Below are 26,556 nucleotides of genomic sequence, written 5' to 3' on the forward strand. Positions count from 1 at the left end.
AATTAAACTCCATTTGATCGAAATAAATTTTAAGTCATGTAGTCGTATTTGCTAATCTATTTTGGCGAATCAGGTCTATAAAACTAAATGTTTTTAGTTTGCAAGTCAAAATTATAGTGGAAAATAGTTTGGTGTACGAGAGATATTTTTCATTGGTGGACAGTTTTCATTCGTCTTGTAGCTAAGGAAGTTATAGTTGACTTCCGGTTCCTTTAGCGACCCCAATTTAATGGAAACACGGTTGACCTCCAGTAAAGGGTGAAAGACAAATATTCTTTCCTTACTTCCTACGAAATGTCGGAAACGTTTTTCGGCTAGGTCTGCCTTAATCTTTAAACAACATATTTAAATTCTTATCCTAAGATATTTCCTTGCACACAGGGTAATGAATAGAAAGAAATCTAAGCGTTTTAATTGAACATATTCCTTTATATAATAATAATGCGGCGTCTTTCTTCAAAAAAAAGGACCGAAGTACAATGGGCTATTTTGAGTCCAGAATGATCTATGACATTTTGCACTCATGGCCACCGTTTACAAGTCATGAGTGTTGTTGTCTTCAGGGCATAAAACTTTTCGACTCAAAACCTCCTATTACCCACTGTAATTCGGTCTTACTCCCTTTTTGGAACAATAATTTTTTCTGAACACTGGTGCAATTATTTTAAATTAATTGGACAAATTGTACTTCGAAAGCTCAAAATTACCATCAAAAACATCTCCCCAAAAACATGAGCAATAGACAAAATCGTTTATTACAAATAGAGAAACCAACACACAGTGCCGAGGCTGCCATTGGGGTATCCTCCCTCTCTCGCCAAGAAGCTCCGCCAGAGGCAGTGCGAGTTGGTTAGCCTCCCGCGTGTACTAAACTAGGGCTCCGTCTGGCGATGCTTCGTAGCGCGAAAAAAAAATGCCCCAATGGCGGCCTTGTCCTTGTGGGTTGGTTTCTCTGTATGTAATTTCCGAAATGGTCTATTAAGGTACCTTGACGTACAAAAATTAAAAAGTACCTTTACACCCTTTAATAGGATGAACCTATTCAATCCGTTTTGAAAATATAAAAATGTATACGACAAGATAAATTTAGATAAGATAACCATAAAAATTACGCTGAAAATGTTTTTCTAACTGCATTACGACTTGAAACACCCCTCATCTATGTTATCTCATGATTTATCTAATTATAACATCTGCATTGTTGCTAACTCACGATTCTACGCAGGCGATGCTTACGGGCTCACTAAACACCAATCGGGGCTACAATCTTTGCCCGTTGGACTGCAACAATTTTCGTTGTACCCTACTGGCAATGGTGGGGCAGCGGCCCAACTATCGGTTCATGGAATGGGTCGAAATAACAACATGGTATCGCATGCCTTGACTCAGGGTCAATTAACCTCTCACGCACTAAGTTACGGAACCACCCTGGCCAATGTGAAATCTCAACAGTCTGGTTCGCCCGTGTATCACGCTATCGGTTCTGCCACAACGGTAGATTCGCGCAACGGTGCCACCGTCATGTCCTTGTCACCATTATAGAGAAACATTTACTATAGAAAAAATTATATTAAGAACTAAAATATAAAATTTAGATGAAATTCATCTACAAATATTTTTTAAAAAAATTATAATAATTTTGAATGAAATAATGAATTAATAAAGAATTAATACTTTTCGAAGGAATATTATAAATTCTACATAAAACCGTGGTTCCTCAATTGACTTATTAAACAATTGTTCGTTGGGTGGAGTTTTGTCTAACACTTTTTATCTAAAACTATTTGTATCAGTTTTTGTTTGTAAAATGTAAATCGCCATTTATTATAATTTTGTTGAAAAGGATACCTTCTTAAATTTAAATGAGAGCAATAATTAATATAACTCTTCTCTCTACCAGCCTTTATATTTGTGTAAAAAAAGGTTTTCCTATGGAAATATGAACCCCTTCCAAGGATTTAAAGACATTTTATGACCCAAGGAATTGAAATTTACACGTATATTTTTCTTTATTCTATCATACTTAAATTCTAATGAATAGACCAAAAAAAATTAAAACACCTGAATTTGCTCAAATTAATGAAATGCTATTAATAACTTTTTTTTGTAAAAACGTACAAATCTTTCGAATTAAATTGTGAAAGGAATATTAATACTCAAAATATCAATCCCAAAGGAAACAAAGCACATATCAGTGTTCGGTGTTAGTTCAACCTAAATGAACTTCTCTGTACAAATGCTTACATAAGATGTTATCAATCGAATTGGATGAAAATTCGAAGCACACTTTTGTACATTTATTTTTATACATTTATTCTAGTCTCGTTCTCATACGACTTAGCTATATGAATGTAGCTATAACATCGTGTACTATAATAAACTTAATTGAATAATAAAAGTCTCAACTAAATATGCATGTTGAAAGATTAAAATAATAAGAATAAATTAAAATACTATTACTAATATCAGAAGTAGGATAAGGGACTAGAAGTATTGAGGTAACCAAATTCTTCACTTGGCGAAAGTGAATATTCTTGATAACACACCAACGGTTGGCCCTCTGGTAGCGGTTTCTGAGTTTGCCCTCCAAAACGTGAGACGCTCGCGGTGGTAGACGGCCGAACTAGATTCAAGCACCCGCGTCCGTGTTCTGCGGCTTTAGGTTGAGGGGAAAGGGGTAGCAAATTTTTTGGAACTCGACCAATTATTTTTTCTCTGGTGTAGGCGCGATGGAAGCGGCATAAAATCCTCAAATTTTCTCACTAGTGCCAGGATCTATTACCAATGCTAGAGCTCTTTACTTCTAGTCTCATCCTACGTCTGCTAATATAATTTGTTTAGAGAAAGAATTTGGAAAGATCTATGCGTAAACTGATATCATCATGGATAAAAAAAGCCATGGGCAATTCCAGTGTAAGTGGGCATTAATAAAAAGATGTCTTTGTGGACAAATACTAGGAAAAGTGAAAGATGGGGGACAAAATTAATTGGCTGAAGTTATATATTTTTAAACCTTCAGTTCAAAGACATTATTTATGCAAGTCAAAGTCCTGACTGATATCAAGAAGTGATATCTAGTTTATTAGGTAGAAGGTGTAAGATGCCTAAGTATTCCCCCGCCATAGTCCCAGTCCTCCTTTCAAAATACAGGGGGGGGGACACAAAAGTAGGCCGGGCTATTTCGCCTCTCCTCAGTGGGAAAATACGTAATTTTCGTCATTCGCGTCGCGCTGACGTGCGTTTACAAGAACCAATGAGATGATGGTTGTAGTTTAGAGGAGGGGATTAACTCCGGACCTACGTTTGGACTGGAGATAAAGCTGGAAATATAGCGAATTTATACCTTCTCCCTAATAAACTAGATATCACATCTTTTTGATAATCAATGCCCAACTCAAATCGCTACACCTAGAGCGCTGAGAGTTTGCAGAAACGTTACTTTCAAATTGCACGCATTTTTCCAATCCGTCGCCATCTTTGAAAAATGGCAGACAGAAATGTAAAAAAATTTTGTGGATATTAACGTCCGCATGTTTCAACAGATTTCTTTACTATTTAGTACACTGATTCTCTATAGGAAGTGGGCAAAGGGGTGGAAATGTCCCCTAATATGCGTTAGACCCTCACTTAGCCAATCAGGAGCCTTCCCCTATTAGCCATTCACTCTATGAAGTTGGCGTCATTTTGGTGGAAAGGGGAGGAGCTATCTTAAGCCACATTTCTCTGGCAGCTCCCTATAGCCTATACGGACTTAATGGCTTTTCGGGTTTCGATTCGATGTCACCTTTTAAAATGGCGGCAAGAAGTGTAAAGTCTTTCTTTACGGGATAACGTTGATTGTACACTATATCTTATAGATGGACATTTTGGCTTTCGATTTGCCGTCAGCTTTAAAAATGGCGGTCCGAAAACTATTATAAATACCCTATGGGCTGACGAGCAAAGCCGAATGCATTTATTACTATTTATAAAATAAACTTATCATATAGTTTTTTCACCAAAATTTTTACTTGAGCAAAATATTTTTCATTTGTAGTTCGTGGAAGAAATACGGCCCCTCATTAATTTTTGTCAGGGGACCACGACCCCGTAAACCGGGTACCCGGGACATTTTCTCACGACCTCAACACCTAAGGTATAAAATATATTCGGTGTTTTTATCGGCGTTAGATTTTGATTTTGGGAAGTTATTTTTTGACCTGTTCCAGAAACAATCGTTATATCAAAGCATGGCTAGATTTAGTTTTAGAAGTAGGAATGGAGAACCGTTAGCATTTACTTCAGTCCGACACATAGCCTAGTATAGAGCCCCTCCCTCCAACACGTAACGAAAAGTTAAAATTATCTTATTGGCTCACTTAAACTACGTTTTGATGACGTTGCTGACGGGGACGGCGAAAAATGCGTAATTTCTTTTTACCTCTTTCGCTATGACCCGACTCTTCTTTCATACCCCTCCGTCCCTGGGAAGGAGGTCCGGGACTTTGACGCGCACCCAGATTACTCTGTTCTCCATTTCCTCTTCTAAAATTAAATCTATCCCTGATCAAAGACTTAATGATGCAAACTTAAACAATGTTATCGTCTTATGGAAGTAGGTATAGAAAAAAAGAGTGATATAGGCTATATTTTATTTTGATGAAACTACTTTTATTCGAAATACCATTGTTTGAAATTCAAGTCGTAAGAAAAGCGCTGCTTATCTGCGTTATCCTCATTCTTTCACCAAATGGTTGGAAGTACATACATGAAAATAATGTATTACAAAAATATTAGTTATCAGTAAAATCGTAAGTTTATAAGATATGTTCCTATACTTCGCATTGCTAGAGACTTAATGAGAGTTAGTTCGAGAACGACGCGACAATTGACTCGGTTTTGCAGTCCGTCTTCCTATTTTGTCTGCACTAAGCCTTTGACAGCGCCTCACCAGGCGACGCTATACGTGAATTTATGACGTTTCACCTATGAAACTTCCTGACAAGCTCTCAGTTACTAGTGACGAACTTATGGTAAAATCTACCCATTTCTTATAACTTTTGCATAGAAGTTTTAATTATACGCGAGTGACTCTCCTGGTAACAGCTAGTCTTACATAAAAATATTTTTGTTATATAAATGTTTGTTCGAAAATGCCAATTAAATTTCTGACATGTGTACGAGTTATTTATCATGCGTATCGCCGTATCCAGTCACTTCTAGCGGTTAAATCGGTCCCATAATTTATTTTAACGCTTTAATTTCTTTGCATTGTCTTTAATTTAGGGCACAGTGCTAGTAATTTGAAATTAGTGAAAAAATTGATTTGTTCCTCGAATTCTACAACATTCATTATTACTTCTTACATACCTTCTTTAATGCCCTCTGGTGGGTCTTGACAACAAATTTTTTAATGAATTATGACTCTTTAATTAATCGAACTAATTACATATCTTTGTTATAACATTTTTGAATATAATTCCTACATTTAATAAATTAAAATTATTCAGCTATAAAAACCAAATATGTATAGATGGCGCTACCTTACTATCGCTAATGAAATATATTTTACCAAAGAGAATTGAAATAGAGCGTTCGTTCGGGGTACAGGGATAAGGGAGTTGAGATGGATTGGAAATGATGATGGACCTGCGGCACCGTATCTCTCCCAATGTACCTCGCGCACGTAGGCGATTGCTAAGTGCTGCCGCGTATCGCCATTTTATTTTTTATGAGAACTAGCTTCTATTTTTAAGATAGAGGGAGCGCCCTTTACAATTTCGTCCGGTACGAGTGACGTACGACCCTACCTAACCGCTGAGGATGCTGGGAGGACTATGGTGCCGTAGGTGGGGGTACACAGGCAACGCTATAGGTATGGGGGTTTCCACTCCATTCCTCTCTCTCCTTCAAGGTGGTACTACTCGTAGTCAAGGTAGTTTTGTAAATAGAGCTATCTCAGTTGTGACGTCAGTGCCTAGGTAAAACGTCACGGCCTTAGCTTTGGCAGTTGGCGACCACATTAGGTACCGCTTTTATTCTATGGGCAAATAACATGGGTGACGTCACACTAAGGCTCTATAGCATAATCCACGATCTCCTTTTTCGTACATTGCCCTTTGTTTCCCATTAATATCCATTATATAACCCTAAAAAACTTATTTGCGGGACTTTTAAACTGTCATTGTCTTGTGAAACCTGTTGTTTATAATTAAAATGTCTTAATGCTTCGATTAAGTTTAAAATTTTTACATCGGTAAAATCATTTTATATACTGTTTAGCCATTACTAACCCAGAATTTTATGTTCAAATCATGAAAGTTGTGTCACTGGTATATTGCAATTGTTTGTCTTAAAACCGTAAGAAAATTTTTTAATTTCCCTCCGTTGTAATTTTTTTATAATTGTTAGTTTTGAATTAAATTTACCGACGAATAAATTATTTGGATTTTTGATCTATGTTATTAATTCAACTGATCTCCATTGAGTGGCGCTGTATGTCCGAAACACCGCTTTAGCGCTAGGAACCCAATAGCTCAGTTACCTCAACTTTTTCAAGCAGTTTGGATGGAATTGAAATTCAGGCGCAATGAACTAGGCATACATCTTTGTATTCCACGCTAGATATTTCCAAAACAACCTATATTTTATCACTGAAACACTAAAACGCTTTCAACAAATAAAAAATAGTGACCCTTTTTTGCACTGGGGCGCGAAAATGTTTTAACCTTTGGTAAGGCAATGCCAGGGGTAAATAACGAAAGGAGTTAGAGACGCTAGCTTCCGTAGTGTAGAATACAGTGGGACCTTGAAACGTCATAGAATTTGTAACTAACGTAGTGCCATCTTTGGAACTGTATTGTAAATAAGAGCAGAACCTTAAAAGTTTTGCCTTAAAATCTCGCGCCGCAAGGTATTCTGGATAAAGTAAAATGGCGGGTGTCGATGTTGTGAAGTCGTCTCATAAATCAACCCAATATAATTATTATATTCAATCGCGAGTAAACAGCGATTTAAAGAAGAAAGATAAGTCAACAATTTGCAATTTGAAGCCGGGGAAATCCTCAAAATGTGATCAAACTTGTTTTGCCGTAAGTGCGCGGTTACAGAGTCGGCCCAGTGAGCCAAGGCTTAGTGGGAACTGTGGGATCAGGATCATCGACTGTATCTGTGACTAAAGAAATTAAAACAACTAAAACTGTATTGAAGGATGCAAAAACGACATTTAATTCCATTTCATTATCGAATAAGGAATTTACCAACTTTAAAGTTGCATGTTTCTAATTCAAGTGCACCTTAATGAATACTCTTTACTCTAACCCTAATTGTCAGTTTGTCACTCAGTCGTAAGCAGACGAACACTAGCAGACGAATACTAGCAGACAGGAGAAAATCGATATCCAGCATGCCTTTCGAATCTTTGCTGCCACGCTATTGGTTGCAAAATATCATACTTATTTTGAATTATAGGCGGCGCGACCGAGGCGTTTTCTCTTTTCTGTGTCTACGTTTGAAAGTCCCACTGTATTCTACACTACGGAAGCTAGCGTCTCTAACTCCTTTCGTTATTTACCCCTGGCAATGCTAAGGGTCAATAATTGCGCGTGCCGAACCCTCCCAACACGTCAAAATAGCCCTGCCTTTCCACGAAAAATATCCCATCTCTCTTTATTAATTTTAAAGGGAGGGTAACTGAAACTTCAAATGATTTATTACTGGTTCTTCTACTAATTACAAGATTTGTGCATAGTGATAGATTTAATTTTAGAAGTAGGATTGGAGAACGGTTAGTATTTACTTCAGTCCGACTTATAGCCCAGTATAGAGCCCCTCCCTCCAACAACGTAACGAAAAGTTTAAATCATCTTATTGGCTCACTTAAACTACGTTTTGGTGACGTTGCTGAAGGGAACGGGGAAAAATACGTAGGTCATTTTTACCTCTGTCGCTATGACCCGCCACTTCTTTCATGGGTCCGGGACTTTGGCGTGCGCTCAGATTACTCTGTTCTCCATCCCTACTTCTAAAATAAAATCTATCCCTGGTGAAACATTAAGAAAATATCTTTGAATGACTTTAAAATCAAAATTGATTGCATTTTTATTCATAAATTAAAAGTTAGCTTTCTGACCAAACTTAAATTCCAAAAAATTTAAATTCAGTGGCAAGTGCTACATTGAAATCGAAGGCAATGAGTTATAAACGCGGTGAACGGCATACAGCGTGCCACCTAAATTTAATTATCTGAAAAAGGGGCGTAACACGATTGATCGAATTTCCAACTTTTAATATATCAATGTAATTTCGATATATTTAAACTTTTTAAAATTGACAAAATTGTATGGCTGATAATAGTAGCAGAGTCGAAGGTTTTAAAAGTGGTTTGATTCAGTTCCTCAAGGTTGGGTTCGCGAACCCTTAGCCATTAAGCATTTTAAAAACGTTCTAGACCAGTAACGTTTTGGCTTTATTATTAGGCATAGTTTTATTGAATTAGAAAATTGTAAAAACTTTAGTTTATTAAATAAAACTATTACGCTCATATATCATTCGGATGTGTTTAAAGACCATTAAGTGTTTACTGTCTACATAAAACACGCAAACAACGTCGGCTAGTTAATACCTGCTTGAAAATAAAGAAATCACGTCTTCACCCTCCCTTTTAAGTAGTTGGTTACTCGCAGTGAATTTAATATGTTTTTTCCAAGTTATATTTCCACACTTCAGTGTTAGAAGTTTTCAATTGTTTATTTGATAAGTGTTCGACCTTTAGGTCCAAGTCAGCACGCGCTCCACTAAAAGATGCTTTTTTTAGGGAAACGAATGAGTAATGTTTCCCCTTTTCTTATCAGCTTGGCATCTCTTCAGCTTTCATCAAGATGAAAAGTAGCTGGTTCCATTCAGATGCTGGGAACGTAGAAACACCGTCGCTAGGTGGACAACAACGATACTAATGAATGAGAAGGGATTATAGGTTCGCGAAGCCCCTTTTAAAGACGATATAGTATTTCGAAGATCGGAAAAGATGACAATATTTATAACCCTCTTCCTTAGAAAGAGAAGTTCCACCGATCCTTATCAAATATGGCGCGCCAGTTTCGAATTTTAAAGAATGTGGAAAATAGACCGAGAAGCGTCGCAAGGGCACCAGAAAAACGGTTCCCATATGGAATGGTTTAATTTTAAATGGCATACAATAAAGAAGCACAAAGGCCCACTTCGTCAAAAGGCCATTACTTGAAGTTATGTAGTTTTTGTTGGCCAAGGTATTCGAACTACCTAAAGCCTACTATCACGGACGAAACACCGCAAATTCGCCTTCCGGGCCTCCCGGTTATGTCGAGGGCGAGATCGAGTCGAGGTCCCATGCAAGAAAATAGTAATAGCCGTCGCCTATTGGTCTGGCATTAAAGAGGTTATCTATGGTTAGGGGGCTCATGATTGGTTAAAAGCTTTTTTGTTCGTCTGCTTAGTTTTTACTTCGGGAATATCATGAAATCCATGGTCAAAGCTATGGAAAAGTGGGACTTACGGACTTTATGTGTGAAGCATAATCCGCTTTTGGTATAAGGAGATGCTATTAGTAACTCTTAAAAAATAAACTTATTTATATTAATTTTTTTTGCGAAAGATCACTTGCTGAACACTTTAAAGAAGTTAATGACTTCACCTGGGAAGTATAAGACTCGAGGCGTGCGCGTGGTAGAGTTTGGTGGATGTCGAGACTCGAAACCAATGTTTGCCTAAAAGCTTTCCTGACTGCATTTTGGCTGGAAGACTTTGAACAAGGCCCTTGGCCAGAGAGTAATAACCTCTTACTATAGGGTTTTTAAGGAGCAGAAATTAGACAACGTTGTCAAAATTTGAGGAAAAGATCGTCGTCACATATTGTAACTTAGCAATGTGCCTTTTATCAGAATAATTTAAGGTAAAGCAAATCTGTTCTTGTTTACTTTCCACGGCCAACAGGGATTGTGTGCATGGTTTCGCCTGTTTTCCAAGCTCTGAAGGAATATAAGCCTATATTTCCAGTTAAGCAAAGACCACAGTGGCGGGGCCAGCTTATTGGATTATTTTTCTCACGCCAATAAGCACCGCTAGAAGCAGTGCAAGTTAACTAGACTCCCGGATCTATTGAAGTCGGGTTCCATCTGCCCTATGAGGAAAAAGGTGAGATGGAGTAGGAGTAACCTAGCCTATGTACCCATCTTCGGCAACGAAGTCCTCCCTGTATTCTAAGTGTTTTGGCTGGGTTGTAAGGCACTTAAACGTCGACGATGCCCGTGTGTCTTAAAAGTGGAAGCATACCTCATGAGAACTACCTTATAATTATAAAGGGCACTACGCGGAAGCACTTAACGATTCCCTACCAAAAGTAACGGCGTGAGCAAGGTTCTCTGGGAGACATTTATTGGCCCACGGACAATTCTACTCCATCTCACCTCTCTCTCCAAGGTGTCCCGTTGCCTCTTGGCCGCAGAAAAGAACCTGAGTGTTGGTTTCTCTGCAAGTGTTTACTGGATTGATCTATAAAGGATAAAATTTTGAACCTTATACCTTAGTTTCAGAACTATTTGTTAGTTAGTTCTGAAACTAAGGTGTGATAAAAGTCGTTAATGTTCGAAGTTTCTCATATATAAGAAATAAAACCACTGCAGACATTCAACAATTCAAGTTAGGCGCCATTAAAATCACCGCTTTGGGGTTACAACTAGCGCCTCTAGAAGTTACGCAAAGGACTTCACAAACATACATTTCGAATTAAGCAAAGAAGAAATTATATAGCGAGATCAGCAATCTTTCTTGACCAAGGCTTAGTTGGGTTTATGTATTAAATAACGGCCGCTAAACACCTTATGAATATTTTCCATGAACTCTAATCTCAAAAACCTGTTTTTTAAGCCTATATCATTCCATTCATTTCCAAATAATTTGGATTTAATCTAGCAGACAGCACAAGGAGATAAGAAATGTGGCTTGACCAAGGCTTAGTGAATATTATGGATTAAATAATGGGTTTCTTATAGTGCTTCAATGAAATCTTTCCATAATTAAAATGGGTTCGAAATTAGTTTAGCATTTAATTAAATACTTAAGGTTTCTTACTTCCACCAATGGGAGTGCCGGGCACTCTGGACACGCGCAGTTTGTAACACTAAAATGGTGAATTCAACAAGAAGCTTATAAAAATTATCTTTCGAGAACGGAAAAATTTAGGCCTTTGCCCTCTAGCTATTGGGCAAGACAAAATTAAACAAACAAGGTTAAAAGTTTACCAATGACCCCCAAAAAAAGCATGACAAATATGTAAATAGATAAACTTGAACGAATAAATGTTACTTTTCCATAGAATTAACTTTGACATATAAGAAACAATGAAAACTTTCAAAACGGCCCGTACGAGAAGAGCAAACTCGAGAAGGAACCATGGTAACCACTTATCAATGTAAAGCCCCAAAGATTATTTCGTTTGTGTACTGAGTTCGATGTTGGATCAAACTTTGAGCCCCAGATAAGAGTTAGGGACATTCCCATTAATGGCTAAATAGGTGAGAACAATGTATATGCCAAGGAGAACCATGGAGGCAGTGTCGAACACAACGTAGTATGAAAGAACACCGAAACCGACTGCGAGAAAAGTAACGGGATCCATTTTGATTTGAGTGTCCAATTAGGGCACCAGTACACAATCGCCAACCAAACCGCGAACAGTAAAATTTCGCGGTAGTGACTGATTGAGTTTAAGAAACTGTGAAAATTAATTAAAGTGAATATTGTGGAATAATTAACAGTGTCTCTGCAAGCGCACCCTAACCAGGAGAAGACCGCTTAAGAAATAAACTACTTTTATTGTAAGTATAGATTTTTAACGAGTCTAGATATGATAGCGGTATCTTTAGACTTATTTCTGATTAGGCCCTTGGGCAATAAGTTTAGTTTGTATGGTCAATTATGGTAACGTTTTAATCAGCTCCATAGATACCCTTAGATCTTATCTTAGGGTCCCCCAACCCTCGGCTTATCCTTATTATCAAAAAATCCAAGTCAAACTTCGAGGATTTTTTTTACATTTGTCGATATAGACCAATAACAATAATCTGAACCTAATTTTCATACCGACAAGACGTCCGTGTTTTGTTTAAACCCTTAATTAACCCGCTTAAACCTCTGATTAACTTTTTGACCATATGGATACGTACGTCATGGCTCCGACGAGCCAAGCAATGACCATTTCTTGTGGTATTCAAGAGTGAGTTTAAAAAAAAATAGAAATCTGTAGTTTTAAACGATATCTGTCAATTTTTTATAATGCGAACAATATGGCGTTGGTTAGGCTTAGCGGGAAAACAATGGAGTCGGAGAAACTGAGAGAAGAAGCTGGTTTTGTCAAGTGAGGCAGCCATTTTGAAAATATAGAAAAGGGAAACGCCCTATAACTTAGTTCGACAGTCTTTCAAATTTATTTAGAGCTTAATTCTGTTAAATAACAAAATTTATCATATTTTTAAATGAACATGATTTTTTCTCTTATTTGTTTTCATTCTTTTGATAATAGTATAGCAATCGTTATACCCCTTTGAAAGTTTTAAACCTCCTATAGGCATAGCTTGCCATACTTTTGCTTATATTTCCAACTAATTACTTTCCAGTTTTGGGTTAAATTACAAATAGAAATTATTTCAGTGGCATGCATAAATATCATATTCTTGGCTTCATTTGTGAATGCATGAATAAAATAATTCACACAAAGGTCCAATTTAACTGTAATTAGGCTAAATAGGTTTCGATGTATTACATACCTTTGTTAAAATGACCTTTAATACTTGAATAAATATCACAATAATTCAATAAATTACCCCCTTGTTAACACCAAACCAATATATGTAATGTTTTTGGACTGAACATATATTAAACTAATTGAAAGCTCTTAAAAGTAATGAAACGCGTTTGCCGGTTAATTACAGGACAGCCAGGCTATGAATTATTAAAACCCTCAAATAGCAATTTAAGCGTTAATAAAGGCCAATCATGACTAGAGTTATCACGGGAAATTAAAAAAAAGTATATTAGGAAGATTTACCGAGAAAAACCAACGTGAAAATTGATTAAATTTCATTATTAATTATTTATAAAGTGGACAAACAACCTTTATTTCAAATATTTAAAAGATTTACGGAGAAAAACCAACTTGAAGAATAATTAAATAAATAAAATGTATATAAAACAAAAATTGAGAGGCTGAAGGCACGAAATATCTCAATTTTTAGTTTTAAATTTTTTTTATTCACTTAATAATTTTTTTCTTTAAATATTTGAACTAAGGGTTGTTTGTCCACTTTGGAGATAATTAATATTTGTCAACTGTTTACCCACCCCAATATTGAGAACGTCCAATTGGTAAATATCGTAAGATTTCCACACTTGTATTTGCTCAACTTTAGAATGAATCGGGCATTTAGTTCATTATATTAGAAGTATATAATACTTCTCTTTGAGAGAAGTGTACCACAAAAGCGGGGAAAGTGTAACGTCATTCTTCCCAAAAATCGGAACATTGGGAGCAAGGTTACTAAACCGAATCACATACGCGATAAATAGTTCCCTCATCATTACTCTATTTACGTTTGGCAAGACGCATGCGCCTGTGGATTTTTGTCCCACCCCAAGACGAGGTTTTTGGGTTGATTGCTGAGGATTTAGTGCCAAACAATTATAGAATTCACCTTACGGCGCGATGCCCATCTGAAGTTCAATGAGCGGAGAGAAAACAAAGAAGGGTGAGCCTAGGAAGAATGAAGTTACGTAACTAAAATATTAAGAGGATACAGAGTGTCATCCTTCTTCTATTATCCCCTTCTGATCAGAAGTTTATATTACTTTCTTCTATTATCCCCTTCTGGTTATATGTATATGTTTGAAATGTTTAGAGTATACGGTATCCTTATATTCTTTAGGTGTATTTTGCTTTTTCTGAGCGGCAGTGATATGTACTTCCATCTGAACTAAATTAACTCACAGTTATCAAATGCAATTTATGTCAAAAGATGATCCAAAGTGACAACATACTTAGAAAATTTTAAAACAGCATTTCGGAACTAATGTATAAACCAATTCGGAAATTACAAACAAAGAAAGCTACACTCAGGGGTGAGATTATAGTTGCACAGTTCCACTCCATTCGGAGTCTTTGGATCTTGGCATCAGAAATTTATATTCACGGGAATTCGGAATCAATTCATAATTATTTCGTTTTCAAAATGAAAAATTGTGGCTAATATTGGGAAAATCATGCAAATTCGAAGTAATGATAAGCAATTCAATTCACAAAAGGCTAGTTCCATATTATGGTGGTGGATTTTTATAATTTACCTGTAGTTTTTCTCAATGTTCAACGTCACTCCCTGTTTTGAATGAATATAAAATAAATGGTAGAGCATCGTGGCAAGCTGCGCTATATTTAAACAATATAAAATGGCTTCAACATTCAGGAAAACTCTAGGGGTTCTACTCTTTAAAATTCAGACGCGAAAAAGTCGCAAAACAATCGTGTTATAGCTGAATATAACTGAATACATTAACGATTTTTTTACCAAAAAATTACATAAAGAGTCATTCGAATAAAGTCCTTCGCGTAAAGGTTTTCGCTAAATAGTCAAGTTGTTAGTGGAACCATAAGGAGATTATCTGGTGGAACCACTTTTTAGTCACAAAAGATGGATTTTGAAATCGACTTTTGGGAATGGGTCTCCATATTTAACGTAAATATAGAATTGAGAATGTTTTAAAAATTTATGTGCACTTTCAAACACGTTCACTCAGCCCAATCACTAGTGGAAGCTAACGTAAAAATCTGTTTAAACTCCATTTTTTAAAATTTGAACGCAAAATTATTTTTAATTGGAACCAATTCACGAATAAATTTATTAAAGTTATAATTAATTATGAATTTCTTTTACAAATTATAAATAACTTTATAAAGAATGCTTGTTATTTAGTAGGAAAATTTAAGACAATCTCATGACTTATCAGAGCGTTTTCATAATCAACATGCATTTTTTTCCCAAAATTTACAATATCTCAATGTGTGCTAGAAGAATTTCAGCTAGAACTGTCAGTTAAATCGTGTTTAACCCGGAATTTCTTGGATAATTAATATCTTTATGAAGATTAGAAATTTAAAATAATTATCGAGGTTTAATACAAAAGGCGCGTATTTATTTATTAATTTATTTTCCAAGTATTGGAAACATGTAAACAGTCTGATTCTCATGAAAATCAATATAAAATTTTCCCAATTCATAACTAATTTAATGAAAAATTTTGAACTGAAGAAATAAATGGGCAAATATCGCCTAAATAGAATTCTTATAAGCCTTTTGTATAGATAGATATATTTTTTGTTAACAATTGTAAATTGGCCAAAGTTCATAGTTGGGAAATAGGTAAAGCCTCTTTTCTTGCTTTAGTAAATAAACGAGGGACAGATATTTTCACGGCAAAGAGATATAAGCATGAAGTTATTCATACACCCATGAATATATTAGTCACGGCTAGAGTGACCATACAGTGACATCACCTATTTTTCGAAAATCATTGCATTTAATTTTCGAGTTGGGTACATGCAGTGATGTAACCAGAGCCATATTATAAAGATGCATATTCATGTAAAGCTGATAGCGATATAGTAATAGTCTATGAGCGACGACCAAAAGCGAGTCTAATCACTCTTAGATTGCTTATTTACCATAGTTAAAATATTATACAAACGGCATCTAAGCAACTGTGACTTATTTACAAAGGAAACGTTGACAATTAGAGGCCACCGCTTTCTGCCATATTTAATCTAGCATGCATTAACAGTGCAATGACCATATGATCGCACATGCGCACCAAATCTCAGAAGCCCTTTGTCTTTGAGATACCATTTATTTATTATTGGTCAAATATGAACTTGAAAATTATCCATTTTGAACCATGTATTTATTTTCAGACGCCAATGGAAGAAAAACAGTGGCAAGAGGCGCCCGAGGCGCCTCCGCCGGCGGACCAAGATGAAGGTCAAACTACTGAAAGTAAAAAGGCCCAAAACGCACCTTCGCCGCCTGTTGATGGTAAAAAAGAAATCGAAAACAAGCCCGAAGAGACGATTAAACAAGAACCAATCGACGAAGAGCAAGATCAATCTTCCCAGCAAGAACAAATGGAACAGCAAGAGCAACATTCAAATGAAATGAACCAACAACAAGCGGAGTATATAGAACACTTACGCCAGGAACAAGAACAGCAGCAGCAACAACAACAACAACATATGCAACAAACAGTCTTGGTCAGTCCAATTTCTAGCGTCAGTCATAGCCACCATGGACAAGAACAAGTGATTATGCATCCTAGTCATGATCAAGAGCACCACAATCATTATCCTCCTTCTTTGATACCCAATCCAATGGCACCGGGACCAGACAGCCCAATAGGACCTTCACCAACGACAGTGCTTACATACGTTTCCGAAGATGGGCAAACAAGTTAGTTGCAATATAGTTTATGCATTTGAGATATTTCTTTGTTTGTATGTTTGTTCGAATTCTTTACCAAATTTGACCATGGAGGTTGTATTATAAGAGGAACGGTAAGCACTAGCCTTCCACTCTACAATTTGTCTCTCCCGGCGTCTCGATGAGCTCGAGCGGACAGTGAGCCCGTCAAAGAGGTAACGGGGAAGGTGAATATTACGGCACAGCCCGAGCTCTCTCACAGCCGAGGAGGCACACGTCACGTGATCCGTAACGGCCGTAAACAAACTTCTCTATATTAATTTTCCTCTCTGTTGCGCCGATTGAACATGTACGGAACTCTGATACCGAGCCAGTTTTAAAAGGGGGCTAACGGAGAATTTGGTCTCTTGGATCATCCTTCAAATAGCCCCTTCCAAAAAGTTTTGAAAAAATGTTCTTAGTCTGAGTCAGTTCAGTTCTTCCTACAAACAGGAAGTAGTTTCCCCGCATAGCCTAGTTCACAACCTAGATATGACGTTTTTAGCTCCAAGTGCGCATGTGCGAAGAACTTAAACAACAAGATGCACAAGGCAGTCAAACTTTTTGGAAGGGGCTATTGGAGATACTATAGGGAGCTAACAACTGGTTACGGGGAACAGATAGTCTTACGTCATGCATCCCCCTCTCTGGTTGGCATTTTTGAGCGTGGAATACTACTTCCAACCGTTAAAGTAACAGGCGGCTCCATTATCACCCCTAGCATGCTGGCTAATCTTCTGGACACGAATTTTACCTTGCCAAAGGCAGGAACCAATCAGACCTAATGCACTAGGTCCCATTGGTTCCTGCCTTTGGTTTAACTAGCCTTTGCCAAGCTTAGCCAACGTGTAGCAGAAAAGGCATCTTTCAGGGGTATCAACGGAGCCGCCCTTTGCTTTAAGGGGGGGTGAAACTACAGTAAGAGATAGATGGGTGTGACATTTTAGGTTCAGAACTGTTAGCTCTCTAGACGAACCTTACCCCTTTTCATAGAGTTGTTCTGTCAATGCTACGAAGCGCGACCACTAACAAAATGCACACGAGGCTTACCGACAGGCTGTGGAAGCACCGACAGAGATACCTCTCATAAATGCTCCATATATTACAGCGGTTTCTTTTCTAAAATGACCTTGAGTTACACCTCAGACTGTGATCAGTTCGCGGGTCTAAAAACTGACTCGCTTACAGCTCCTCTTAAAATTAACACTCCATGATTTGACGAAACTACATCAGTAACACCGGGAAAACGTTTTGAAGTGGTGTGATTAAGCTTCTTGAGGTCGGGACAGTGAGCACGTGGTCATTGGTTGTAACCGCGAGCACTAACCATTAAGCCTGTTAATCTATCCCCATTATATACCGGTAACATCATAAGTTTATAAGATATGTTCCACAAGTGTGTCACTCGTTAATGAGAGTTTGTCATGAAGTGACGTAGGCGAAACGTCATAGATTCTCGTAAAACGACGCCTGGTGAGGCGCTGTCAAAGGCTTAGTATAGACTGAATAAGAGGATGGACTGCAAAACCAAGTGTAGTCAATTCTCACGTCGTTCTTGAACTAGCTCTCATTAAGCCACTTGCATTACGAAGTATAGGTAATGACATACTTATGGAACATTTCTTATAAACTTATGGTAACATTGTAGCTTTATGATTAACCTCTTAGCATCGTTTTATTGAAAAAATTAAAGTCGTAACAATCGTTAGTACCTAAATAAACAACATGGTATTTCGTACGGGGGCTAAAGGGAGTAACATATGAATAGGCGGGTTGGTTGGTTCGCCTTGTGGCTAAACTCGTCTCTCTTCGGCGCTGGCTCAGTCCTCACTCGCTGCGGTGTCCGCGCGCATGCGTCAAATTTAAAAATCAGCTTTGAACTGGAACGTCTGGAGGTGTGAGCTGGCGGTAGTGTAGTAACCGAAGCCACTCGCGCGTGTGTGTTAGCTAGAAAGGAGGGAGGGAGATAAAAATTCCTACCTTCCCTTTTTTCCCTGCCATTTATTTTACTGCTTCTTTAACATTCCCTTTCACCTCTCTCCTCGAGTCCTCCCTGGTTTTTCTATGTTTCTACCTATTTTACTTTGGGCTTCTACGACGTTTTTGCACTCTAGAGAAACTCTCTTGTTGGTTTGCACTCCTAGTTTATTTACTCTTGATAGTATTAATGTATGTTTTAGGTTTTAAATACATAAAATGGTCAGGTTTTAATTTTTAGGATGATATTTAGTCTCTCTTAGCTTCGATAGTACAAGAGCACGTTGCACAATTCTCTTTCATTGCTGAGTGAAAATACTTTATACACATAGAACTCAAGCCTTTGCCACTGCTCATAAAAAAGGTGCCTTCCAGACGTTCATGTCTTAGGGAACTACATCCGGTTTCTGGTGATTGGCTTATTCGCTGCGCCTCTTATTGGTCGGAATATGTCGTCTGCTTAAATACTGAAATAATTTTAAGGTTACCAAAACGTGTATGTTTTAGTAAGATAACAAGAGAAAGTGTTACTTTTAATTTAATTTGATCTGGTTGCTATATTGAAATTCTAGTAAATGATCGTATTATAGAAGATTTCGTAAATTACATACAGAGAAATCAACCCAAAGTGGAGATGCCGTCATTGGGGTTTTCTCCTTCGTGCCAAGAAGCAACTTAGCAGACTAGCTAACTCGCACTGCCCCTAGCGGTACTTCCCGGGCAAAGTTAGAATTCCCCAATGGCGGCCTCGTCCCAGTGTGCTTTTTTAGATAAATTCAAAAATTTTGCGTAGTGTGTGCCTACTACAGTAGTATCCCTGAAAAATTTCGGCTTGGCTCCCTTGGTAAAGCGGTTTACGCTCAATACCCTGGGTGTCAGAACGCCATATTTTAATTTGGAATAATCATTACACCATAAGTTTATAAGATATGTTCCATAAGTGTGTCACTCGTTAATGATAGTTTGTCATGAAGTGACGTAGACGAAACGTCATAGATTCTCGTAAAGCGACGCCTGGTGAGGCGCTGTCAAAGGCTTAGTATAGACTAAATAGGAGGATGGACTGCAAAACCGAGTGTAGTCAATTCTCACGTCGTTCTTGAACTAGCTCTCATTAAGCCACTAGCATCACGAAGTATAGGTAGTGACATACTTATGGAACATATCTTATAAACTTATGATTACACTAATAGTTTAGGCAAAATTTTTCAAGCACCGACATTACATCCATAATCATAGGATGTATGTTATCATTTCCAAAGGTACATGCTACAAATTAAACAAAAAGCGACAAAAACTCATTTATTTCTTTTCAGTGAATATTGAACTGTTAATTTGAGTTTTAGGTTTCAAATGATCAAACACAGCATTACAATATCTGCTGATTGAATTTGTTAATTTTTTCGAAGTACAATTGACCATTTCCTGTTAAATCTGCATAACCTTGAACCACAAATTTTATAAACAAAACCGATAGGACGTCTTTAAAAGAGCTTAGGTAGAAATGTATACTTCTGTCAGAAATACGTGCGGTCAAACATAATTCCTACACTTTAATCATTTCTCGATCACGTTGCTTTCCATTATTAGGGAATAAAAAGTTTTCCAGAATAGTAGCGTCTGTTAGTAGACAAATTTTGACATTTCATTTTTAATTTTGTAAAAATATTCTTGGGTTAAAAAAAGTGCCTTAATCTTATAACCCTAAGATTAAAGCAAAAGAAAGAGAGAATGTAGATAATAATATCATTTCTTTTCCCATCCAGGCCCATCCATTCTTCATCCCCAAAAATTAAAAAGTTTTTCTTTTTTTTTTACTTTCGAAACGTCCCTCTCTCTAAAATTCTAATCTTTCCCTTTCTGTTTTCCAAGTGCTCGGAGGAGTCAACCTGGATGATGGTGTCGGGGGTAAACACGGCGGTTTAGCGGTACCCCCCGGTAGCGGAGAATCGGCGACCGGCGAAGACACCGAAGCGGCGGCCAGGGAACGGGACGAAACAAACGCCGCCGTAAGCGCCATCAGTGACTTAAAGAATTTGAGCCCTACGGAAGACGAGGCGCACCCTGGTGGACAACTTCGGCAACAACGGGACGAAGAAGGGGAAGATCGCGACCCGCAACTCGAATACACCAACCTGAACGCGGTCGGCGCTCAGGCCATGGTCAGTCCCTATACGAATATTGCCACCACGTACAACGTTAATCCCGGTAGCCCCGGTACCACCAACTACTGTTCCGGACCCGTCTCTTATTCAAGGTACGTTTTATTGTTATCATTCATGCACGAGCCCTACAAAAAATTGTACTAATTGTATTATATAAATTTCTATAAACTTCTGATAAACCTCTAAATTGAGATAAACATGACGCGCCTAAATCGGCCGACAGTAAAAAGATAAATTATAAAGATCATAAAAATATAGACATCTATGATTGCAAATTATTTCAATCTTCGAAGTTATCATACTTCTAATTGTGACAAGAATTTAAATATCTTAGGGTTAGGTTAAATTCTAAAATAAATGGTATAAATGTTCACTTTGGAAAGAACCTTTTAACTATATTTAATACGGCACGGTTTATTATTAATAAATTGTATACTCTGTATGAGGAAAATAACTATAAAGGTCGAAACACATTCCATTCTTTAATCTTTCTTGAATTGAGACTATACATTTTACGACAACATTATAATTAAAATGTTAAAAAATACTGTCAAAGGTATCTACTTAGATTCTGAGCTAATAGTAAACGTTTTTAGTAATTCCGACGCGCTTCACGAGTAAACAAAGTAACCATTAACTATTTATATTTGAGTTATAAAACTAACACTAAAAGTGACTTAGAAGCGTTTTACGCGGTAGATAGAAAACAGATTTTATCAAGTCGCAACAATACGAGATTAACACGGTTATAAAACGTATATCGGGGAAATAAAACAGGTGTAACGACTATTAAACCCGATAGATATCATTCACGCTATTGATATCGTCACGTAGTTTCACGGGTATACGCGTCCATACTTCGGATAACTTACATATCGAAATCACGCCTTAATTGGGAATCGGACTATGATAATAATAATCTATACGACCTTTCCGTTACGTTACGTTTTTTGGGTAATTTTTTTATTAGGGCTTAGGCCGCCTTACTTATAGTATTTATCAGAAACAGATAGCGAAATTTTAATGCTTTGGTGGAAGAGACGACCCCCCCCTTCCTCCGGTTTTATACTAGCAAAAGGTTCTATATACATATAATGATCGTAATATTTTTATCGGTTTAGGATATGTTTCCTTTATCTGTTATAGACGTCTGCGGCCAAAAGTTTCACTGTTTCTGTTTTGAACGCGAGGATTTTAATATTGACTCTCGCTTAGGTTACAATGCACTTGACGGCCGCTTACGTGTATTTCGAATAATAATTTTTATGCTTAAATTTTATTTAATAATTCAGATTAAGTTTATTCATCAAAATGGTGAGTTCGGGTTTTTGGTCGTGTATTTAAATATTTTATGGAGCTAAATTAAGAAATTTAAGACAAAAATACTTTGAAAAATGTTACGGTGTAACATGGACAAAATATTGCTGCAATAACCGCCATAATAACAAGAATATTTATTTGCATACTTAAGACGTAGCACTAATCTGCACTAATTGCAGCAGCGTTCATTATTAAACTATATATTTCACGGCGAGATAAAACTTAAAAAACTCATCAAAGTTATAAAGATGTATAAAATTTCTATAATCCACAGTTCAATATTCACGGCTGAATTGGAGAAATATTTTAATACAATATGTCTTAGGGCTGTTTGTCTTTTATAGTCTAATATTGACTTTCTCTTATCTCTTATCTTTGAACTTTTGAAAGTGATGAACTTGATTTTGATACTTTGACCGTTGACCACGCGCTCTAAACAAATATACCTTTCATTATTTGTTTACAGAGAATTTGCCTATTCCTCGCCCGCTTCTCTGGCTTCAAATTACGACATGGTCACCAACCTAATGCCTGCCGGTACCATGCAGCATGGTGCCGCTTCAGCCAACACTTACGCTTTGCCGGGGACCGTTTGGGCCGTCCCGACCGGTGCTCAATCACCTGGATGGCCTGGACATAATATGGATCTGAATGGTCACCCTCTATATTCGCAATCGGTAAGTTGAAAATTAACATTCACAGTAAAATTAAAAATGATTTATTAACTTATTTTAACCCCACTATATAAGAGTGGAATTTAACTTCTATCTCTAATTAAAATGGCATAGCATTAAATTTAACAAAATAATGTAATTAATCTAAGCCTTAAGTTTTAAACATTAGATTAAACATCGTGGCAAACGTAGAGCTCGAAATTTTTTATCCATTATCCACAAATTAGTGGATAACTGATTATTTATAAACAGAGTTGTGGATATAATACGATTTAACAAGCAAGTTCTGTGGATAATTTTCCACGTGGATAATGGATAGTTAATGCCGAGCTCTAGGCAAGCGCATCTTGCATGTTGTAGAAAACCGCTTTAAATGGTTAAAATTAAGGAATAATAGGTAATTTTTAAGCCCAATTCTGCAGTAAATTACAGAAGACTTTTCATTGCTTAAATTTAAGGTTTTTTAATGCAAGATGTATTTACTTATGTCGCGGGACCCTTACTAACTCTACAATCTAACGGTTTTTGTTTGCTCTGTACCATTTTAAGCCTTTTTTACGTGTAAACTTTGGTTATACAATATTTGTCCGGTAATTTTTATAGGTTTCCCACCACGGTAACGGGTCGCCGTACTTCACGACGACGATGATAGCCGGGGGAGCTTCGGGAAACGGTCTGGCATCGTCGCCGAGCAGCGCACCGTCAACACCGTACATCGGATCGGCTGGAGAAGCTGAATTGTCGAGAGTGGGAGGATATTACGCCAACAACGGCGCGGCTTATAACTTGCGGGCGGACGCTTGGACACCGACTGTCTACCAAGATAACTCCGCTTCTCACGTCCAACACGGCGCCTACCAAAATGAGGGGCAAGCTAGAAGGAATGGTAAGTTAATTATTAATAATTTAAATCGAATGACGATGGTAATTGTCATACAGTGTAATCGCGGTTGACACGCTTTGAATATACTGAAGTAATTACCCGTAATCTTTAAAACCCTACCTTTGATAGCGATAGAAAGTTTACGTGTAATCCGTGCAAAAGAATTTGAGAATTTTTAGCCCATAGAATATGAATTAAACAAGATAAAGACGAATATTATATATTGAAAAACCGAAATTTAGAACTAACCCCACTTTGCTAAGTTTCATAATCTTGCAAAGGTCAATTAAGCGCTTAAATAGGATTTTATATTAATTAGCCCGGGTGTTTTAAAAGAGTTGAAACCGGAAAGAGTTTCCTGTCTATGTAGACAATAAACACTACATAGTCTCTGAAATACCTGCATGATGTGGTTTTTTAGGAAATTTTTTTTACAACTTCCAAAATTAATTAGCTTAGGGATCAGCCATAAAGCTAAAATGCTACGGATCTACATAATCATACATTAAGTCATAAGTTTATAAGATATGTTTCATAAGTATGTCACTACCCATACTTCGTAATGTTAGAGGCTTAATGAGAGCTAGTCCAAGAACGACGTGGGAATTGACTACACTCGGTTTTGCAGTCCATCCTCCTCTTTAGTCTGTACTAAGCCTTTGACAGGGCCTCACTCCGCGTCGCTTTACAAGAATCTATGACGTTTCACCTACGTCACTTCATGACAAGCTCTCATTAACGAGTGACACACTTATGGAACATATCATATAAACTTATGATTTAGTTTAATAGCTAGGGGTTCTCGGACCCAACTTTGAGTAGCTCAACTAAAACCTTTCTCTATAGTGTTCTGATATCAACCAAGAGGTTGGGTAAAATTTGTAAAGGCATTGTGACTAAGAACAAACAAACAAACTGCACTTTCTGAAATATAGTTATAAGATTTGGAAGACTAACATAAATCCGAGGGGTCAGCCACTCAACGTAATCTTCTGATTAAGCTTAGCCCGTATGTGCATGAAATCTGGCAGTGATTAGTCACTCAGATACCTAAGAAAGAAATCGTATATTCAGGCCGATTCTATAACAGAACTCGATTTATTAATATCACAATAATTTCTTATCCGAAAAAAGACTGACATGGATTTAAAACGGAATTAAAGATTCAAGCATTAGCTTAAAAATGATATAATTGAACTGTATGTTGTATCATAAGTTTATAAGATATGTTCCATAAGTATTCCATTCGTATTATTCGTAATGCTAGAGACTTACAGCTCGAGCTGGTTCGAGAACGAAGTGTGAATTGACTACACGCTGTTTTGCAGTCCATCTTCTTATTTAGTCTATACTAAGCCTTAGACAGCGTCTCACCAGGCGTCGCTTTAGGAGAATCTATGACGTTTCACTTACGTCACTTAATGATAAGCTTTCAGAAACCAGTGACTAACTTATGGAACGTATCTTATGAACTTATGGTCTTTTATTGTCCGAGAAACTTTAGCGAGAAAATTTAAGACCTTTATTAGACGAAAAATATTTTTCAAGTTAAATGTAGACACCAAATGGTTTTAAATTTGTACATGTACAAACACAAAATGACCCGAAATATTGTTATGTTATTTAATCAGAAGTATATAACCCCCTTCGAAGTTCACATCAGATGAATGTCCCAGCTTGGCATTGGCGATGCGGTATTTTCGAGTCTTATCCGATGAAATAATAATTAAAAAACCATCTACAACCTAAAGAAAGGCCCATTTTTAATGAAAGCCAGTGGGAGAGTAAGGAGGATTTATGGAATCCAGCTAAAAGGGATAAATATATATGTATATTTTTGTTAAATTTTTCATCTCCTTTTATAAAATGTTAACCACCTCTAATCTCACGATATCTCGACTTTAGAAGGGTAAATTATTTTCACTCCATTTATACTAAAAAATGGGGCTTTCGGAAAAGTTTCTTAGCTCATTATAAAGCATTGGTCTTAATAACTCCCATGTGATAAATTCCTGATTTAATTTTATGAGAGCTGTTAGAAATCCTCCTGAATTTGCGATTTTTCTGTCTTTTAGGTATCAGAGGATTTTAACACTGTCACTTTTAGGGCTTTTAAAGATTAAATGTAATCAAATTATAATCAAAGTACTAGTGACTGACTCCTCGGTTGGTGCAATTCTTGGTGTAAATTCCTTATTTTCATAGTGAAAAGAGATATATCTGAAGAAAAACATAATTCAAACCAATTATTAAGGCAAGGGCTCTGTTCGTATTTACGGCCTTTCATCTTGAGAATGAGTTCAGTTTTTTACCTCATGACTTTCCATTTAATGTGTTTTTAAACTTGTCCGTACTTGTCATTGCTAATACAAACGATGCAATTTTTATTAACGAAAACAATTGTAGTTGCGATTTCTCGATGCTCGTTTAAATTAATTTAATGCAGGTCAAATAAGCCCTATTGTCAAAAAACCTTGAAATTGAAATGTTTGCTAGCAGAGTTTACATTAATGCATTCGGTACATTTTACAGTAGATGCTTACAATATAAGTTAATCAAACTTAAAACCGTTTTGTTCTACATAATTTCCAATAATTGTATTAAGGGCCACGAAATGAAAAATAAGCAAACTAAAATTTGATTCGTTTCGTGAGATAATACGTTTTGCAAATATAAAAACTACCCAGCTCAAATATTTGTTTCCCCTTTTAAAATGCATGGTAATTTGGTTGTAAATAAGAAGTTAGATAAGTAGATTCTGGCCCATATATATATGTATGTATGACGGCTCTCCCGTGCGTCCGAGAGACGAAAATACATCGTTCCCGGTTCGCCGGGGTCAATCGCGCGCCAATCCCACAAAATAGAAGACCTCACGGCGCGTGTTTTAAGTATAGGTTTTGGCGCGAAGATCGGAGAGAGAGAGAGAGAGAGAGCGAAAGCTCTCGCGGCTTTAACAAATTAGGTTTGGCAAGCTCCGTCCAAACTACGCTATGAAGTTGCCGACGCGCGCGCGCCAGCGAGCC

At 37.0% G+C, this 26,556-nt stretch overlaps 2 protein-coding genes and 1 long non-coding RNA gene across 16 annotated transcripts in view; 2 read left to right on the forward strand and 1 right to left on the reverse strand.

Moving 5' to 3' along the window:
- The window catches only part of LOC149610704 (uncharacterized), a 54,695-nt gene extending 52,285 nt beyond the window's left edge, over positions 1-2,410 (forward strand). For all 7 annotated transcript variants that reach the window (XM_089859239.1, XM_089859240.1, XM_089859245.1 and 4 more), the window contains one exon: positions 1,226-2,410. In XM_089859239.1, coding sequence (XP_089715365.1) covers positions 1,226-1,542 — 317 coding nt within the window. In that variant the 3' untranslated portion in view covers positions 1,543-2,410. The remainder of the gene's footprint in view (positions 1-1,225) is intronic.
- A 5,152-nt stretch (positions 2,411-7,562) lies between these two features.
- Positions 7,563-11,427, reverse strand: LOC149610708 (uncharacterized). Of its 6 annotated transcripts, none has more exons than XR_016376630.1 (4): positions 11,256-11,394; positions 11,086-11,134; positions 10,422-10,506; positions 7,563-10,345 (listed from the first exon to the last, which is right to left on the reverse strand). It is a non-coding gene; the product is annotated as an uncharacterized LOC149610708 (long non-coding RNA). The 6 variants fall into 6 exon arrangements; XR_016376629.1 differs by having other exon boundaries at positions 7,563-10,268; positions 10,350-10,506; XR_016376628.1 differs by having other exon boundaries at positions 7,563-10,135; positions 10,184-10,506.
- Positions 11,428-11,601: 174 nt separating this feature from the next.
- The window catches only part of LOC149610709 (uncharacterized), a 29,628-nt gene continuing 14,673 nt past the window's right edge, over positions 11,602-26,556 (forward strand). Inside the window, exons 1-5 of one of the 3 annotated variants that reach the window (XM_089859114.1) lie at positions 11,602-11,831; positions 15,971-16,502; positions 20,361-20,745; positions 22,440-22,650; positions 23,251-23,533. In XM_089859114.1, coding sequence (XP_089715240.1) covers positions 15,977-16,502; positions 20,361-20,745; positions 22,440-22,650; positions 23,251-23,533 — 1,405 coding nt within the window. In that variant the 5' untranslated portion in view covers positions 11,602-11,831; positions 15,971-15,976. Of the gene's footprint in view, positions 11,832-12,074; positions 12,230-12,313; positions 12,371-15,970; positions 16,503-20,360; positions 20,746-22,439; positions 22,651-23,250; positions 23,534-26,556 lie in introns of those variants that run through there. The other 2 variants (XM_089859115.1, XM_089859117.1) reach the window with 2 other exon arrangements.

This window comes from Phalangium opilio, unplaced genomic scaffold (genome assembly GCF_054372755.1).
Source record: "Phalangium opilio isolate 3A_F unplaced genomic scaffold, DU_Popi_V2 ptg000329l_1, whole genome shotgun sequence".
Classification (NCBI taxonomy): Eukaryota; Metazoa; Arthropoda; class Arachnida; order Opiliones; family Phalangiidae; genus Phalangium; species Phalangium opilio.